Raw genomic sequence first — 18,513 nt, 5'->3', positions numbered from 1 at the left:
TGCGCTGTATGCGATCACATTGACGGTTGGTTATTAACTGTGTCACAGCAAGAAAACACACAGACCTCATGCATCTATACAAACTACGACTGACCTACTGTATGGTGCAAAAGCATTCAGGCAAAGCTATATGACTGATACAGTATACTTAAGGCAACTTTTCAAGATCATGGTTGCTTGTTTGAGGTATCCCTCGTAAACCACAAGCATCCGAGCACGATTCGCCGCAATGCAAACGATAATGTACCGCAAAGCTGGGTCCTAAAACATTCATCAGATGCTGAGACTGTGTCACCAAGTTCATTAAAAACCAGAGAGCCTGCCGAGCACGTCTCCGTCATGGCTTTTCTAAAATTTTTAGGTCTCCCGAGGGCCTGCAACATCTGGTCCTAGGACAGACTGTTAACTCCCTGTCGCTGCTCTTTTAATTGCCAGCGATGTGTTGAATGCTAATTCATTGGGCGCATTTACGGACTAATATAAATGTACACTTTGGAGATATGGATATACAACTGTATACAAGTTGCAATCTGAACACATGAACAACATTCGTCATCTCACCTGGGGACACAGTGCATGTCCCTCACCCATCCATTAGTGATCTTAGTGGCAAGGTGCCCTTCATTCTGTACCTTGTGCCGTAAACTTCACCACTATGGAAAAAAGCTATGCAGGGCACGGATCAGTGAACAGGGCTTAGTCAACTATTGAATGACCCAGCTGACCATCCCAAAGCAATCTGTGAGAGGCCAAAGTAGATGGATGTAACACATCAGGTCAGCCGGGAAGGGACCTATAGGAAATGCAATATGGCCATGTTGTGGATGTGCCAACATGACCTTTTACAAACTCCAGGGAATTTGGAAAAGGTAAGGAATGTATGTCTCAGACGAAGCAGCCAGCAACAACTTGTCATACGGATATTATAAGCAGAGAACTTTCTATTATTAACACAGCTATTATTTTTCAACCTGAAAAGTCCTTCTGAATGAAGAAGTCAAAGTTGCCATAGCTACAAGACTTGAGGAGAAAATCTCAACCTGTCCATACTTTATTCAAATGAACAACCAATCATATGCAAACATTCACAAGTATAGAAGAACCAACAGCCCTCCAATGAAAAAGTGCGGAGAGTTGATTTAAAGCAGGTCAAGCACATAAAACTATGACAGATTTGGCCGAAGCCACACAGATGATTATGTGAAGATCTATTATGTGAAGATGATGGTTTTATTAACAAGTGGTTGATGAATTAAGGGGCTGTGAATGGACTTTGCCTGATAAGGGAACATTGGTGATGAATTGATCTTTCATTTTTCCTGATGACTGTAAAGTGAACTAGTTTTGAACGAAATGGGATATTTAATAAAAAAGTATAACAAAATAATGCATTTACATTTATGCATCTAGCAGATGCTTGCCTTCAAAGTGACTTTCAGTGCATTACAGCGTATACATTTTATCAGTATGCATGCTCTCTGGGATCGAACTCACAACCTTTGATAAGACGCTAATGCAATGTTTTACCAGTGAGCTACATATAGTAGTAACGCATAGTAATATATACTGATTTTATCCATCAGGTTTTACTGGATTGTGGAAATGAGAGCCCGGCCGATTTATCGGTTTGCCGATTTTATTGGCCGATGTCGCAGGTATATCTGTATGGGCGTATTATCATCCACAGATATGCAGCCGATATGAAAGTTTCTTACAGAACACATTAAATGCTTTCGAATAATGTAAGTACTTGTTTGCTGCATGGTAAATTCTAAGCATCCAAAACTAAATATAATGTAAATCACAAATAATATTGGGAGTTTTGTTGTTAGAAAAAAATCCAAAACGAATAGGTTAAAGGAATATTCAATTCTCTTAAAAGAAAAATCCAGATAATTTACTCACCACCATGTCATCCAAAATGTTGATTTCTTTCTTTGTTCAGTCGAGAAAAATTATGTTTTTTGAGGAATACATGGAATAATGGACTTTAATAGTGCCCAACATTTAATACTTAACTCAACACTTAACAGTTTTTTTCAACGGAGTTTCAAAGGACTCTAAATGATCCCAAACGAGGCATAAGGGTCTTATCTAGCTAAACGATTGTCATTTTTGACAAAAACAAAAAACAAATATGCACTTTTAAACCACAACTTTTCGTCTAGGTCCGGTCCAGCGCGACCTAACGTAAATGCGTAGTGACGAAGGGAGGTCACATGTTACATATATAAAACGCACATTTGCGGACCATTGTAAACAATAAACTGACACAAAGACATTAATTAGTATCAGTTGACATACAACAACGTAGGAATGGTCCTCTTTCAACACACTTGTGAACACTGGGGCGGAGTTTCGCGTTCGTCCTCTGTGACCTCTTGACGTCATGACGTATTGCATGGGATTACGCTGCTGCATCACGACCATTTCTAGACGAGAAGTTGTGGTTTAAAAGTGCATATTTTTAATTTTTTTTGTCAAAAATGACAATCGTTTCGCTAGATAAGACCCTTATGCCTTGTTTGGGATCTGTTAACTGTTAAGTGTTGAGTTAAGTATTAAATGTTGGGTTCTATTAAAGTCCATTAAAATGAGAAAAATCCTGCAATGTTTTCCTCAAAAACATAATTTCTTCTCGACTGAACAAAGAAAGACATCAACATTTCGGATGACATGGTGGTGAGTAAATTATCCGGATTTTTCTTTTAAGAAAATTGAATATTCCTTTAAGGACACGACAACTTATCAATTTTAAAATCTCTGATTCACCACTATATTTGGTGCCAAAACAAAATACGAAATGAACAGAAACGAGCACTAATGGACAGCTGTAATTGAGGCTTTTGGCGATTATGTAATAGTTTTACACGCAATTGTAATCCCGATTCGTTTTTTTCAATGAATTATGCAGCTCCAACCCCACCTTTTAAAAACGTCCCAATATGTACTATTTAGGTACAGATTTGTAACTTCGAAATACCAATATATATTTTCGAGGTGCAAATATGCACCCTTTAAGTACACAGGTGTACTTATAAAAGGGGTAGCACCCGCAGTGACAGCTTTTGCACCATTTTTTGAGCGTGTACTGCAAGTCATGTGGTTGGAGGGGAACATGCAAAAAAAAAATCATGGGGTATGATGATATTACCCAAAAAGCTAAGTCAGGCCTGCATGATGAAAGAGTAATAAAAGTATTTTTTTTTAAAAGTCAAACCATTCATAATAAGACCAGGTACATGGCAACATTTCAATTTTATATTCACTTTGCAGTGCAATCTTAATATCAGCTTGCAGCCACACACGCCGCTGCACTGCCACGCCAGGATGGAGGACTGGCAAAAAAGTGCATTGAAAGTGACTGCGATTGTAAATGGCTTAGCATGCCATGAAGTCTGTTCAGAGGCAGACTGCCAGAGCGTGGCAAGAGACAAGCCTAGAGAGAAAGAGACAGAATGGGGGACCAAGCAAAGGTTTACCTAAATGAGAAAATTGGAGGTCCAAAAAAAGCATAAAGAAACAAAGGTCAAGGCTTCGTCTGGCTTGTCTTTGGAGACCTGCGGAGAGCGTCTGCTGTCTCATTAACATCAGGGTCATTAGTTTTAGTCTGATCTCTCAGCAACACGCTAGGGCAGTAGAGTACGCTTCCAACCCCTGAGAGACAGCATGTGAAAGCACGCCATCAAAAACTGACACTTGTTCTGACATCAAGTCATCGAGAACCGACGAGTGCGACAACATTTCCACTGGGACAAATAAGAAGAAGTGCATATTCAAATCCCGCTTTTGAATGACATTAGCAACCTATTTTACAGTGGGGCCAAGACACGTGATCCTTATTGGATTCCTTATCGGCGAAACAACAGAATGATGTACCAAGGGACGCCAATGGGCTTGTGGGCGCATGTTGACACATTGTCCCACTCTCTTGACATCATATAAAAGCCAATGATTCTTATTAATTTCGATGATCAAAAGCAAAACTCTGGAGATTTCCAACGAGGTTTCCATGACAATGCTTATCCGTCCTGAGAATTTATTCGACTGGCTTATCAAGATCATGAATATTCAAATATGCCAAAAATAGATCGTAACTTTAATATTCAATATTTTGCATGTGCTCAAACCATTTTAACGTTCAATATTCATTCAGTAGGGACGCAGAAATGGTTTATGATGTAGTGGTGTGGTGGACCGTACAGGATCTCCTTGCCTAAAATAGATGCTCTTCCCGATACCCTCCAAAATTCACCACCGCCTTTCTTCCTCCTTCCTTGCCCTTTAGCAAGAACATCTGGAGCTCTCCTGTCTCCGCTGTGGCACCAGATGCCTTTGTCTAGTAACAAACCCTCCGCCCGTCAAACAACACCCTATAGAGCGGTGTTATATAATCTTTGCACATGGTCGTCTGCTTATAGAGTGCAATATGTAACCCAACAAGGTAAAATCATGTGTGTACGTACAGCCTTCCCAAACAATCAGTCAATCGATGGTATGTGCGGGGAGGAGGTGTTGCACATGGGTACATCATATCTCAGTGCTTTGTGGTTAAATTAATCTACTGTATGTCTCCAGAGGGTGGAGACAAGTCCAGAGCAGAAGAAGATCCATTTTCACACTGGGCTCTAGGGAAGGTTGCTTAGGCATCTCAGGCCATGTCGGTTTTACGGCTGGCCACTTGGGGCTCCGCCAAATAAAGTCTGGTGATGTTCCAAGGACCCTGCTGGAGAAGGAACGGATGTGTCGTGGTATTTCATTTAGAGCAAGATGTCCTAAATCCCTCGGAGATGAATGTGGTTTATCATCCCAGCAGGGATGGCTTCACCCGAGAGCAAGGATTGGGGGAAGCAAGTATGCGAAGATTGCCAGGTTTGGAGCCTGCACACTTGAGATGGTAGGTCTGCATGAGCTGCCAGGTCTGAACAGCTGGGCGCACTCCTGAGGGAGCTTATGTCATCAGGCCAGTGGGTATGAGCTAAATATATACAACCATATTTATTTGTGTGCAGTATATATACGTTGTATATATTTGGGAACACAGATCTTATCTTTTGAAGCAAAGGAAAGAGTGCCGTCCCGGTCTACAGAAAACTCTTTAGCATGTACTGACGAACAGATGGTGGGAAACCGATGGCCATGAGACCGGTTTAATAGCGAGGAGTGGACAGCTGTCGGTGAATGTTACCGTCAACAGACCTCGGGCCATTCAGCTGGTCATGAGTGGGAGAATACACAGACCCCACAGCTGTAACGCTGGCCTTATGCTACTGATTTGCATTGTATTGCATAACACGTCAACATGCATTAAGAAGCTGAACAATTTTGCCCAGGTAGGAAATATGCAAGCTTTGTAGATCTTACCATTAGGTCATATCACCCTCCGAGTGCATGGTGTATGAGTTTAACATCATTTTAATCTTTCACTTTACACTAGAAGTACCTGTGTGCCACTTAGAGAGCTTGATAAAAGATAGGAGACTAATAAACAGCCATTAGCTTGAGAGACAAGGGTGATTATCATCTTGTCTGATAAGGAACCCGAGTGCTGCGTCTTTGATTAGAAAGCTGCCCCTCCTGCTCCGAGTTAGTGCCTTTTGATGGGGAGAGCATCTCTTGAAGCTGTGGTGGCACAGATTAATATTAAAAGGAATTCGTAATATGGCATGCGGAGAATTTTCATAAATATTCACAGGCCTGGACGGTAAGCTCCACTTGGTTGTTTCTATGAATATGGATGAAAGACTGGCAGGGTGAGCAAATGTCTTAAAAGTACACCAGGCAGAGAAAAGAACCAACATGGATAAAAAAAGTTCTTAACTTCTTATAAGAACGGTTTACTGCTCCAAAAAATAAATTCTGTCATCGTTAACTTTGTCTTACAGTATGTCTTTTTAAAGTACAGTAGAACACAAAAGGTGATATTTACAACACAATGTCCAATTTGATTGTGTCCTTGAAGATGAATAGTGACCATGTACAGTATTAACTACTTAATTTCCAGTTCTAAGTTGTCACATAACCATTCATAATGGTCAATTTTTTGAAAAATAAAAATTGACAGCTGAATAAATGAGCTTGCCATTGATATACTGTATGGTTTGTTAGGATAGGACAATATTTGACCGAGATACAGCTATTTAAAAATATGGAAATTGAGGGTGCAAAAAAATCGAAATATTGAGAAAGTCCCATGAGTCAGTGACAAAAACGGTTTGGCAAGATGAGAAATTCAAAAATCTTTTAAAAAAAAAAAGCATAAAGCATGCATCAGGTTTATTTCAATGCACACAGTGTATTTATTTTAATTGTTTGCACAAAAAAATTACATTTGCACCATTTTTATAAAAGTTAAGACTGAACGGACCTGAAACTGTCAAATGGTGTAACTGCCAATTGCACCAAAGAATGAAAAATTCCAGTAAATATTTTATCCACCTTGATGGCATTTAAACGTACTCATAAAAAAATAATAATTCAAATATAATTTTATTTGTTATTTCTAAATGTAAATTTTCATGCATTTTTGTAATATTTGTCCTGATATATGTTAAAAAAAACACTGTTTTATTAATAATCTTTGACAAATAATGTAAAAATGTATGTAAAAAAAAATCATACTACACTAAACTAGATGATTATATTTTAATCCACATTTTTTAATGAATATATTTAAAAAAAAAAAAGTAGTTACACCAATTGACACAGACCGGTTACACCACATTGACATTTTTGCAATTATCCTCCAAATATTCTTACAAAATGAAATAAAACCAGAAATTTTTGACTTGGTCCTCAAAAAAGAGAATGTATGCAAGTAATCTTCAAATATATTTTGAAATTTTAACTCCTTTAGATTTAATTAAACCATATGGACACAAAATAATTAACGTCACGTCATTGACCCACATACATTTTTATAAATATTTATGGTAAGAAATTTACAAAATATCTTCATGGAACTTGATCTTTACTTAATTTCCTAATGATTTTTGGCATAAAAATTTATAATTTTGACCCATACAATGTATTGTTGGCTATTGCTACAAATATACCTGAATGTGCTACTTATGATTGGTTTTCTGTTCCAGGGTCACATATGTTATAGGCCCAATCTCATTTCTGGGTCTTACCCCTTCCCCTTACCCCTACCCCTTAGTTTTGGGATAGCCCTTACTCTCACGTGAACGTGCAAAACTAAGGGGTAGGGGTAAGGGGAAGGGGTAAGACCCAGAAATGGGACTAGGCCATAGTCGACATAAAACAGAGGTTGCAATTGTCAGGTTTTTTTTTGACAAGACATGAAATATCTTCTGAAATGAAGGGGGGGGTGGGACTTGATTTTGCCCATTATGAACTGATTGGATCAATAGAGGTTGGGCGTTTAAAACAGAAGGCGATCATTGGCGTCTAGTCTCCAAAAGCCATACTCATGCGCCGTAAGTTGTGACAGGAAGAGAAATCATTTCAAAGAGGGATGGAGGTTAATTTTGTAAAATATTTTTTGGCCATCTTGCCTTTTTATTTTAACAGTGAGTGAGGAGAGGACAGGAAAGTACAGGGAGGAGAGAGGGGTATGGGATTGGCAAATGGCCACGAGCCGGGAATCGAACTCGGGTCGGCGAAAGTGCGAAAGCACCACATGTCGGAGCGCTGCTCACTACACCATCGTCTCTGATGGAGGTTAATTTTTTGATTATAGATTATTTGATTAAAAATAATGAAGTGCACAGATAAATCATAAAAAAACACTACATTATTCCATTAAAAATCAAATTTGTCAATTTCGATTTCATGGTGACCTAAAAAATAGTGATGCACCGATGTATTGGCCGCCGATATTTATCGACCGATTTTTGATGAATTTGAAACCATCGGCATATCGGCAACAGCACGAGAAAGGCCGATACCGATTGTTTATTAATTAACCGCATAAAGGCAATGAGTTGCATGTCTGTTGCATAATCCAGCATTTTTTACAATAATTATCAAAATAATTAAATACTTCCCAAAACTAAATAAGTTGTATAAATTATAGTTTGTCAGACGTGCAATGAGGGAAAAAATAATAAATCACATAGTTAATCACACGAGATTACTCATTCATGTGATCCATGCGGTCTAGAGTATTTCGGGAAAATGTCTGTGGTCTGGGCTTTCTTCATAATCTCGGATAAAGACAAAAAAAAAAAACCCGCATTTGCAAAGAGTGTTCTGCAGAAATATCAAGAGGAGGTAGTATTGTATACAAGTGTTTAATATCGGTATCAGCATCGGCCAGAAGTTGTCTGTTTAAATCGGTATCGGCCCAAAAAAAATCCTATCGGTGCATCCCTATTAAAAAACATAAGGCTTATATGCATATTACATATCTAATGACTTATATTTTTCTTTTAACACTTCATCCTTACATCTCTGTAGAAAAACGCAGTAAAATAAGGTCATACGCATGACAAAGGAATGACCAGTGTGCAGTCTAAAAATACACCAGGAGCATTGAGTTATCCTCCACTGGCGTTTTGCTGACACCAGATTTTGTCTAGCGCTGTTTTCAACAGAAATGTGCGGGCTGCAAGCTCCAACACAAAACCAAAAATAAATAGAGAGAACCATTCAACATCTTCTGCCACTAGTGTGCTAATTTTTTAAAAATGATTTCAGCTATTTATACACATACTTTATCTCCATATAACGCATTTCACAATTTTTTTACGCATTTCACTTGAAAGTTTCCGCTCAGTGTAAACTTTGTTGCCATTTACAACCTTAGGATTTGTCTTTTGAAAGAAATTGTCTATTTTTGCCCTATTTGGAAGGGTCATGAATAATAATGTTGAGCTCTGCTCTGATTACTCTGCTCTGTGGCTCATGCCAGTAGCTCGCATTAGTAAACAGACCTTGTATGTTTGAGCCTGTATCAGACGAAAATACTGATTTTAAGGAACAACTAATTGTTTGGAGATTGTTAATGGACGTTTCTCAGTGGTAAGTTTGTGTTTTTTCAGTATGGACCTGCAAAACGTAACTTTAAAGTCAATAGCAGAACTTCAGCCTCAATGCTAGCATACAGCATTCATTAGCATGTAGCGCTAACTCAGTAGTTACAACTTTGTTTTGTAGCATTTTAAAATATTTGTAATTATTTTAATGTGTAATTTAATGTTGGGGCGTACATCTCGACTGTGACGTCACAGTCGGTGTTGAGATTGGCTTGTTTCCAGCAGTCTTTTGTGTGAAGTTCACACAAAAATGAGGAAACAAACGCATTCGAAGTATTACCAAAGTACAGAGCTCTTATGATTCATCTATGTTTAGGTAAACACAGTTTTTTTTTTCTATGGTACCTTTAAAGCCTGGGATACACAGCAGGATTTTTGTCATCCAATACCTTATCACACTGTGCAACACGGAGCGTTTAAACTTGGGTAGGAGAAGCATGTAGACTGTACGATGATGACACCTATTGAATCGTAGGCTGTGACGGCTGTGACACACGTTAGCGCAATGTCATCGGCATGCGCTACTGGTAAACAGATCCTGGTATGCAGGTCGTAGCAGAAAACACACGGAGCATGTGATCATGCTGAATTTCTGACACTGTCAGAAAAAGCCCGGAAAGAACAGCAGACTTTGAACCTCTCACTGAATGACATAGGACCACCGATTAAAAACCACAATCATACAAATAGGCACGATTGTCTAGGACAGCCAAAAATATTAAAATGTATCTGTATTTTCCAAACTATGAATATTGATGCCTACCTATATTCAATGAGCAAGTTGCTTTTAGATTTTCAGCGAATAAGGGACTTAATATACAATATTAATTGACAGTGAATTATGAAACCCGTATTAAATTTTATTCCAGCCAACATCTTAAAAAAAAATCAAGTTACTGTACAAAATGAAAAATATGACAGTCTGCCTATTTATGTTAATTCCAAGATGTAATTCATCGCTATGCTGCTTTGTGTCAGGGGAAAAGTAGAGCTGGGAAATGTCCCTAAATAACCCGTACTGGTACGTTTGCCAAATAACAAACCCTCTTTTGTTACCGTCTGTGACAAGGCATGCATTACCTTCAATGTGTGCAAAGGGCAGTGCCCCGAAGCAAAGCATCGGCCAAACATCGTTTCGCATGGCATTAAGATACGTACAATCTTCCAAAGTCACACTGATATTGCTTTTCAATGACACCTCTATCCGGTACTCAAAAATGTGAAAACTGTCACTTCATATGAAAGAGGTAAAAGTATTCAGAATAAAGCAATGTCATACACTCGGATCGCTTTAAGGTCACGTAAGTGTGAGCAGGCGAAATGAGACGTACTGTTACTGACCGCCGAGGGCACTCATGTTTTATTCATACTGGTGCCAAGGTCCAAAGCCTCCCGTGATCATGGAAACATTTGATGTGCTCATTAGATTTCAAAAAGGTCACTTCATTTTCCCTTGCTCTAACTGCACATGTATAATTTCCCTTCTGAGGGGAGCTATAACCTTTTTAGAGGCAGTCATCGAGTGCCAGCCCTGCTGCGTGTGCAGTCTGGGGCTGAGGGAAAGGCTTGGCTCTGGGATCGGTTTGGTCGGAAAGCTTCAAGGTTTGAGTTGCCTGTGCCCATCACATAACTGGTTAAGGTATCAGCAGCAAGATTTGCTTTAAGAAAGAGTAGATTTGAAAGAACAGGAGTTACCGTAACTGCTGTGATGTTTGTAACAGCAGGGTTTTGGTAACTAAAATGATCACGCTGCCTGGTTATTGCATCCGGCAACGTGCACAAAATTTGGTACATTTCTAAAGTAAATACATGTTTGTACGTGATGGTCAATTTGTTAAAAAAAATGTAAATCAAGTGCAGCCAAAATATGCAGTTGTTGTAAATGTTCAGTGTTCACTTTTATTGTTTTGGCAGCGACAGCACACAAAAACAATCAAAATAAAAAAGTTCAAATCAATCAAGTGCCATCATTTGACGTCATAAGTTCAATTTTTTTTTCAGAAAAGCAAAATCAACACAGGAAAATACGGTAATTCATCAGTTTTACATCAATTGGACAACAAAAATAAAATAAAAAAATAAATAGTTTCTATTTAAGTTCACTAAATATATCTAGATTAATCTCATACAAAATAAAAGTTATTTTTTGCATAATATATAAGTTTGTGCTGTGTGTAAATATGATGTATATTTAAACACACACAGACATATATATATATATATATATATATATATATATATATATATATATATATATATATATATATATATATATATATATATATATATATATATATATATATATATATATATATATATATATATATATATATATATATATATATATATATATATATATATATATATATATATATATATACACACACACACATTTAAGAAATGTTTTATTTATATATGATTTTTTTTATTATATATGTAATATATAAAAATATAAATAAATATATATATATACACGTTTCTTAAATACATACATGAATCTGTGTGCATTTATATAAGCACAAACTCATATATTATACAAAAAATTACTTTTATTTTGTATGAGATTAATTATATATATATATATATATATATATATATATATATATATATATATATATATATATATATATACTACTCAAGTTCACCGTTTAATTTAATTAAGCTCACCATTGTGATAAGCTTTATCTTTTGTTTACTTCATATTTCTAACGCACATCAGCTATTCTAATACTCTGAGCTGAGACTTGTTCAGACTGTAATTTTATACAGTAAATAGCTGTAACACTTTACAGCAAGGTTCTACATGTTAACATCAGTTAATGCGATAGCTAACATGAAATAACAACAAATATACATTTACAGCATTTTTTTATCATAATGTTGTCCAGGATTGCCAATGCACTAACTAATGTTAATAAATGAAAGTAACCTTATTGTAAATTGTTACAAATAATGAGCAAACTAAAGTACATGACTAAACCACCAATACTACACTTGAAAAAGATGAGTTTCCATTAATGCTGGCCTAAACAACATCTGATTATTTTCATTCAGTAAGAAGCAGCCATATGTTGGATTTCAGTATTTTTATATAAATAATGGCTTTTGTCATGTTTCGTAATGTAAAAAGCTCATAGAAGAAAATTTGAGGCTTGAAAAATATTGTCCCTTACATGACTCGTGTGGGGAAAATAACCAATATAAACAAACATAATGTGTCATGTGTCCATAATGTGCTGTGATTTGGATAAAAATATTTTAAAAATTATTTGTTTAAAAAAAATCAATTTAACTTAATTCACACAAATTAATACTACATTTGTGCCTAAAATAAACTTCCAAAAAATTCTCTTTAAATCAGAGAACAGTTACTTACTAAAATATAATAAAATGTAATTTATTATTTTGAGGAATTTAAAAACACAGGAAGAAATAAATCTGTTTGACACAATAGAGTGATAAAAGCTGATCCAGCAAAAAATAAATACATAAAAAATACATTGAAAATAAAACATGCTGTGTTGCATGTTTCTCAAAAGGTGGCTGCGGGCAAATAGGTCTAATTACAAACAGCTAAGGCGTTACACCACTGGGAATCTAACCTACAGTCCACACCTATTGCAGGCATAGTCCATGTTGTGCGTATATGAAACTTCAAGATTCCCTACAAAAACATTTGGATCTACAATGATTTGAAAAAATAAATACTTGGCTCAACTGCTTTTGTCCTTTGCTACATCGCATTTGACTTTTGTCATTGGTCCCACATCCAATCGTAATGTTAGTTCTAGCTGCATTTGAACACATAAGGACACGCTGGCTCATTTAAAAAGCCACTTTAGGACAGGGAAGCTCAAGACCTCTGCCGAAATCAAGTGAAACAAACCACTTGTCGACAAGGTCTTCAAGCTTTTACACAGCTGCGACACAAACAAATTCACCAAACATCAAAGCAACCAATCCTGCGACTAAAAATAGCAAGTGTGCCCTAAATTTGGAAATATCTTTCCCAAGGGGTTTGAACTTTCCCCCTGGCTTTGCCACAAATTCTCACAAGTTTGTCAAACCGGTTGGACCAATATCCATTATCTTGTATTTACAAGTACAAAGTAGATGTTATCTCAGTATGTACAGGGAATGTATGAGAACTTTAACATTATTCTTTTGCTCGTTTTCTAGCCTGGTGTGAATGTTTAAGAATCTATCAAGTTTCAGTTGATTTTGTCGCTTGTTGAAGTCTGACCCAAATCCCTTGCAACAACAATTAGCAGCTTAAGACCGATCCAAGCAATTCTCCACAGAGAATCTTCAAATGGAGCAAGAATTGGCTCTCTTTCTCGGTTTTGGCTCTCCAAAGTCCTTGTCGTCATGAGCACAGGGGCTGAAGGAGCAGAGCGTCTGCGAGAGTCTACGCATTCCCAACCGGAAAACGCTGTTGGACAGACTGTAAATTACGCAGTTGCAGAAGCTGTTGCTAATAGCTAACCAGGTGGTCACAAAGGAGAGAGCGGGACTGTTTAACACGTGGAAGCTCTCCAAAATGAAGTAGAAAATGTACGGGAGCCACAGCATATAGAACACGCTGGTGATCCGAAAGAGTACCATGGCGTATCTCCGATCTGGCCCGTGACCTGTGGGGTGGCCACCCTCAGCAGTTTCCATCTCCTGGCTCGGGAAGCGCGCTCTTCGTTCGCTGATTTCCCGGTTGTGTTGCTGACAAATGCGAAAGATGTGAAAGTAGGTGAAGCAGACCACCAGGGTGGCAGGAGCATACAGAAGGCAGACCACGAAGCCGGTGAAGAGTGCAGACGTGGGCCAAGAGTGAGCGCACCATTCGAAGATATCCCCGTGGTATCCTGGCTTACCCCAGCCGAAGAAAGAAGGGAGAAACACCACGCACGAGTAGATCCATATGAGAACGATGCAACAACGTAGGCGGCAAGGAGTTACCAACTGGTTGTAGGATAGGGGCTTGGTAATAGCCAAATAGCGGTCCACGCTAATGCAAGCCAGGCATGCCATTGAAACGCTCTTGAGGACGGAGATAACGTAGCTGAACACCTGACAGGTAAGCGGCTCTTGGACACCAGCTGGAAAATGTAGCAGCGAAAGGGTGGGCACCAGGCAGCTTAGCCCTACCAACAGATCAGCATAGGCCATAGTCTGGATGAAGTAGCTTGTGGTGTAATGGTGTAGCAATGGTGCACAATGGAACACGAAGATCACGGTCAAATTCCCTGCAATGATAAGCACCGTCAGCAATACGATGACGGCCGTCTCCAAGACGCACGCCTCCAGGACCTTGTTCTGCCCCCAACCCAGGGGGCAGGAATGGTTTAGAGTCACGATGAAATGGCCGCTAAAGCTGCTGTTTGCAGCAGGGACCGGGTCGATCAGTCCTGACCGGTTCATTGTCCCAGACCCTGTCCAACGTTCAGCACTCCCAATCGCAGTGATCTTGCGGTGGGGTCTTCTCAGTAATCTCTGCCAGCAGAACTCAATCTTCTTTGCCGTTACCTTGGTCTTTCACATGGCTGGATCTCAATAAAATAAGCACTGGCAAAAATCAATACAGCCCGTAAGGACAGAAGAAAAGGCACCCGGCTCTCCTTTGAAATCACTCATGCTTAGGAGCAGTTCAGTAATTGTCAGGCTGAGATATATTCGCAATGCTGTCCACAGTTCCCACTGATAATAATTTAGTATTTGCAAGTCTAACAAATACTTCAATTGTTTTTATTAAGAAAATATGTGCCAGGCATGGCATACTGTACGATTGTGACGTACTGTAAGAAACTGAAGATCTTTATTAAAATTTAAATAAATACAAATTTACCAAAACTAAAAAAAGTCCAAAAAAATATTAATTATCTACTGCTGAATGCAACCAAATCCTAATATTAGCAGAATTGTTTTCCATTTGTTTAGCTTGTCATCGCACGCACACCAAGCTACTAAATCTAGCATTTATAATAGATACCAATTGTTTTTTTGTTTTCTAAATCAAATCACAGCCACAGGGTTGCGTATCGAAGCTGCCCGAGCCGGCGATCGTTGCGCAGAGTTCTGTTCATAGCTTGCAGGTGTGGAAGTAAAGTAAAAGCGTAACATCTGGGTGCCACAACGATGGCTTCGCTCCCAATCCATTGACCTTTCACGAACTTTCACCATTCATGTCGTAGTAAAAAACAATTCACATAATGAAAAAAAACAGTCTTTAGTGCTTTATAGCAGCTTGAATGTCGATGAATGAACAGCAAGATCTAGAAATCCCATTTCCAGTTTTCCTTATCCAGCATGGATGAAAGCTTTGCATATGCAGTCATGATGTCACTGTGAGCCAGTCTCTGCAACCGATATGTCGTACAAGCCAAGCTTCTTTCAAAGTCCGCCTTGCTAACGAAAAGACTCGACCTCAGCAAACTTCCTCGTAAGAAAGCATCTCCGAGACAAAAAGCGAAACTGTGGCGTGAAATACTTGGCGTGCAAAAATGTAAAAAAAAGTTGAAGATCCACGCACCGCTCTACCCTGTCAGCTTTCTCCGACGATCTGAGAACCAAAACAGGTTGAGGGTGGATTTCGAATTTCGAAATAAGAATAATAAACGCAAGTAATAATGTTTGACCAGTAACGAATCAAATCCAAACGAATATTGTAATTAAAAAGCTTCAAACCATGCGGTAAGTGGAGATGAGGCGAGCGGATGAGAGCAGCTTCTTACACAGCCCGTGTACAGAGCTGCTGTGAGCGGCTCACAGTTCCTCTCCTCCTCACCGCCTCTCTCTCCACTACTGTGCACACTCGCTCCCTCCTTCCTCTTCCCTCCCTCTCCTCCGTTCCCTCTCTCTCCTCCCTCCTCCTTTTGGCAGCACCTGATGTCTTCTTCCTCAACTCCTGTGCTCTCGTTCTCTCCCCTACCGTTTGTTTCTCCCGATTTCTCATTATCCTCCTCTTCCTGTACACCCTAAAGATGTTTCCCCATGCAAAAATAATCAAAGATGTTCATCTCATCGTCTCTAGTTGTTTAATTATCTCTTCTCATTTTCCTTATTGATTCTTGGTCCCTTGCACAGACCAATGACCAAGCCTTGCAATGCCTGCCCCTTGGTTACAGTTGCCAGGCATTTCCGTTAGCCGGGATCCTCCTTCTCATCAGTAGCTGACATGGTGAAAGAAGCAGGAATGAATTAAATGTCTCAAGGAGGGGGCTTTCCTGCGCTCTAGTATTTCACTCCCCTGGAAAGATATTATCGCACATGAACAATCGCAAACATAAAAAAGCACCAGTTTTACTGACAAGTTTTCTAGATATAACTGGATTTGCAGCTCCTTAAGGAAATACCAGCGCTTTAAAGGAAGCAAAAGAATAGTGTTTAGGTTTTCGGAAAGATTAGGCTTTGGTTCTGCAAACATTTACTTTAATTCGGTGCATTCAGGCTTAACATTTTATCAGGATTTGAATTCCCTGGAATTCAAACTCATTGGTGTTGCTAATGGTGTGCTTTACCAGTTTAAGTGCAGGAAAGCCATTCGTGAAGTGATTAATAATAGTAATAATCTTGTGATAATAATAGTGATAATCTTGCACTTGAAGGTGACTATTACAGCTAAATAGAGACTTAGGGCCAGATTTACTAACAGGCAAACAATCATTTTGGCGTTAAATAATGACTGTCATATTTACTAAAGATGTGCAGTGGATCATTAGCGCTGAAAAGATGTGGTCTAGTTTTTTTTTGCTACTGACCTTATTGCATATGCATTTCTAGGAGTTTCCCTTTCAGACGCAAAATTTATGGGAGGAGATTATTTAAATGATTCACGCAATGCGATTTACTAATAGGTGTGTTCGACTTCATGCGGCGCTGCGCAGACCGATCTGTCACTGCATGAGCGCGTCGACTTCACGTCTCCGTTTTCAGCTCCTCCCTGCTTGCACGCGGCTAATCTCGCCGATCGGTTACATCCAGCCACAGCCGATGTGGAACACACCTAATGTTTGCCCGTGTGATATACCTGGTATTTGCGCCATTATTTAAAGGGACAATAAGTAGGATTTTCCCCCGTCTAGTGGTGAAATTGTATTTTGCATTCAAACGAACAGTGCTCTCTAGCGCCTCGCTTTTCCAAATGTGTGTTGCAACTACGGTAGCCGTTATGTAATCACTGATCTCCTTGTCCGTTTCAGCTGGTTCACATGTTCTGAACGAAAAACACGTTGCGGTAGGCTAGTGCTTTTTGTCCCTCTTTGCTATTATAGTTTTTCAATATGACGAAATGACATGGAAGCCTTCTAGAACGTACCCGCTCATAAATAAAGTAAATAAAAAGAAGAAATTCTAAGCTTACACAGAAAAGTCAGATCATCAGCAGAGGTAATTTAACACCAATCAGGACATATTTATGAATATAGACATTGGGTCTCATTCACTAAGCATGCGTACGGACAGATTTGTTCGTAAAATGTGAGTACGGATGTTTTAAGTAACAAATTATTTAACAAAAACGTTTACGCTAAAATGTATTTTAAATGTATGCAAAAACGTAAGAACAACTTTGCAATAGACCACACGTTTGCAATAATCATGAACAAGGAAAAAAAAGATAAAATATATTTTCCCTGTTCATGATTATTGCGTATGTGTGGCCTAAGTTGTTCTTACATTTTTGCAAACATTTAGAAGAAATTTTTGTATAAAAGTTTTTGTTGATTCATGATTTGTTAGTTAAGACGTCCAAACGCATATGTCACGAACAAATTCGTGCGTACGCATGCTTAGTGAATGAGACTCATTGATTTTTACTAATAAAATACTACACATAGTCCCTTTAATGCCGAAAAAAGCAAGTCTTAAATCATTTTGCGCTTATAATGGCTGCAATTATTGCTAAAAGATGAAGCCTCACGGAGATCAGAGATCTAAGGAATTAATTAAATGTCTTGTTCTTTGTAGAGAATATTAAATTTGTTGGATGTTATCGCTTCTGGTTTGTGCCTTTTAATTCACAGAATTCCTAGAAAGTATATCGTCTCCTAAAAACCTTTTTATGTCATATCCATAGACATGTTTCTCTCATCCACAAAACTTGTAAATAGAATGATATTGAAATGATATTTTTCAGATGTCTGAACTCAATCATCAAAAGTTTAAGGAAAGCATAAAGAGATTTTTTAATATATTGGTAATAAATTAATTTACTGTGAATTTATATTTTAAGTTTTTACCGCAAATATCACATCCATAACGCTGGAATTGCTCAATTACAAATCAGCCGGCTTGCAAATTTTATAAAAATCATCACTGTCGCTTAAAGTCACATTCTATCGATCAAAGTCGAGGAGAGATTTTATAACAATAATCTTACATTTATTTAAAAAATTCACGCTAATATACACTTATATCATAGTGTAAAACTACCAAAAACACCTGATCCTAATTCTTATCTCGGTAACAAAATTAGAGATATGGACCAGACATGGACTCATGGACTTGATTTTTTTTACGAATTATT

The 18,513-nt window shown here is 38.2% G+C and overlaps 2 protein-coding genes across 2 annotated transcripts in view; both read right to left on the bottom strand.

Annotated features, from left to right (window-relative positions):
• rabgap1l (RAB GTPase activating protein 1-like) overlaps positions 1 to 18,513 on the bottom strand; it is a 119,411-nt gene that overhangs the window by 56,201 nt on the left and 44,697 nt on the right. The gene's annotated exons all lie outside the window — the stretch shown is intronic.
• On the bottom strand, positions 11,640 to 15,768 carry gpr52 (G protein-coupled receptor 52). The gene has a single exon (XM_065245626.1). It carries the CDS (start codon positions 14,409 to 14,411, stop codon positions 13,308 to 13,310), a length of 1,104 nt encoding a protein of 367 aa, XP_065101698.1. The 5' UTR covers positions 14,412 to 15,768; the 3' UTR covers positions 11,640 to 13,307.

Source organism: Paramisgurnus dabryanus, chromosome 24 (assembly GCF_030506205.2).
Source record: "Paramisgurnus dabryanus chromosome 24, PD_genome_1.1, whole genome shotgun sequence".
Classification (NCBI taxonomy): Eukaryota; Metazoa; Chordata; class Actinopteri; order Cypriniformes; family Cobitidae; genus Paramisgurnus; species Paramisgurnus dabryanus.
The sequence above is the reverse complement of the archived record's forward strand: the minus strand, read 5'-3'. Positions and strand labels throughout refer to the sequence as shown.

Bases quoted from the DNA above. Each gene is read 5' to 3' on its own strand.
- gpr52 (XM_065245626.1), bottom strand. From the start codon at position 14,411: ATGAACCGGTCAGGACTGATCGACCCGGTCCCTGCTGCAAACAGCAGC.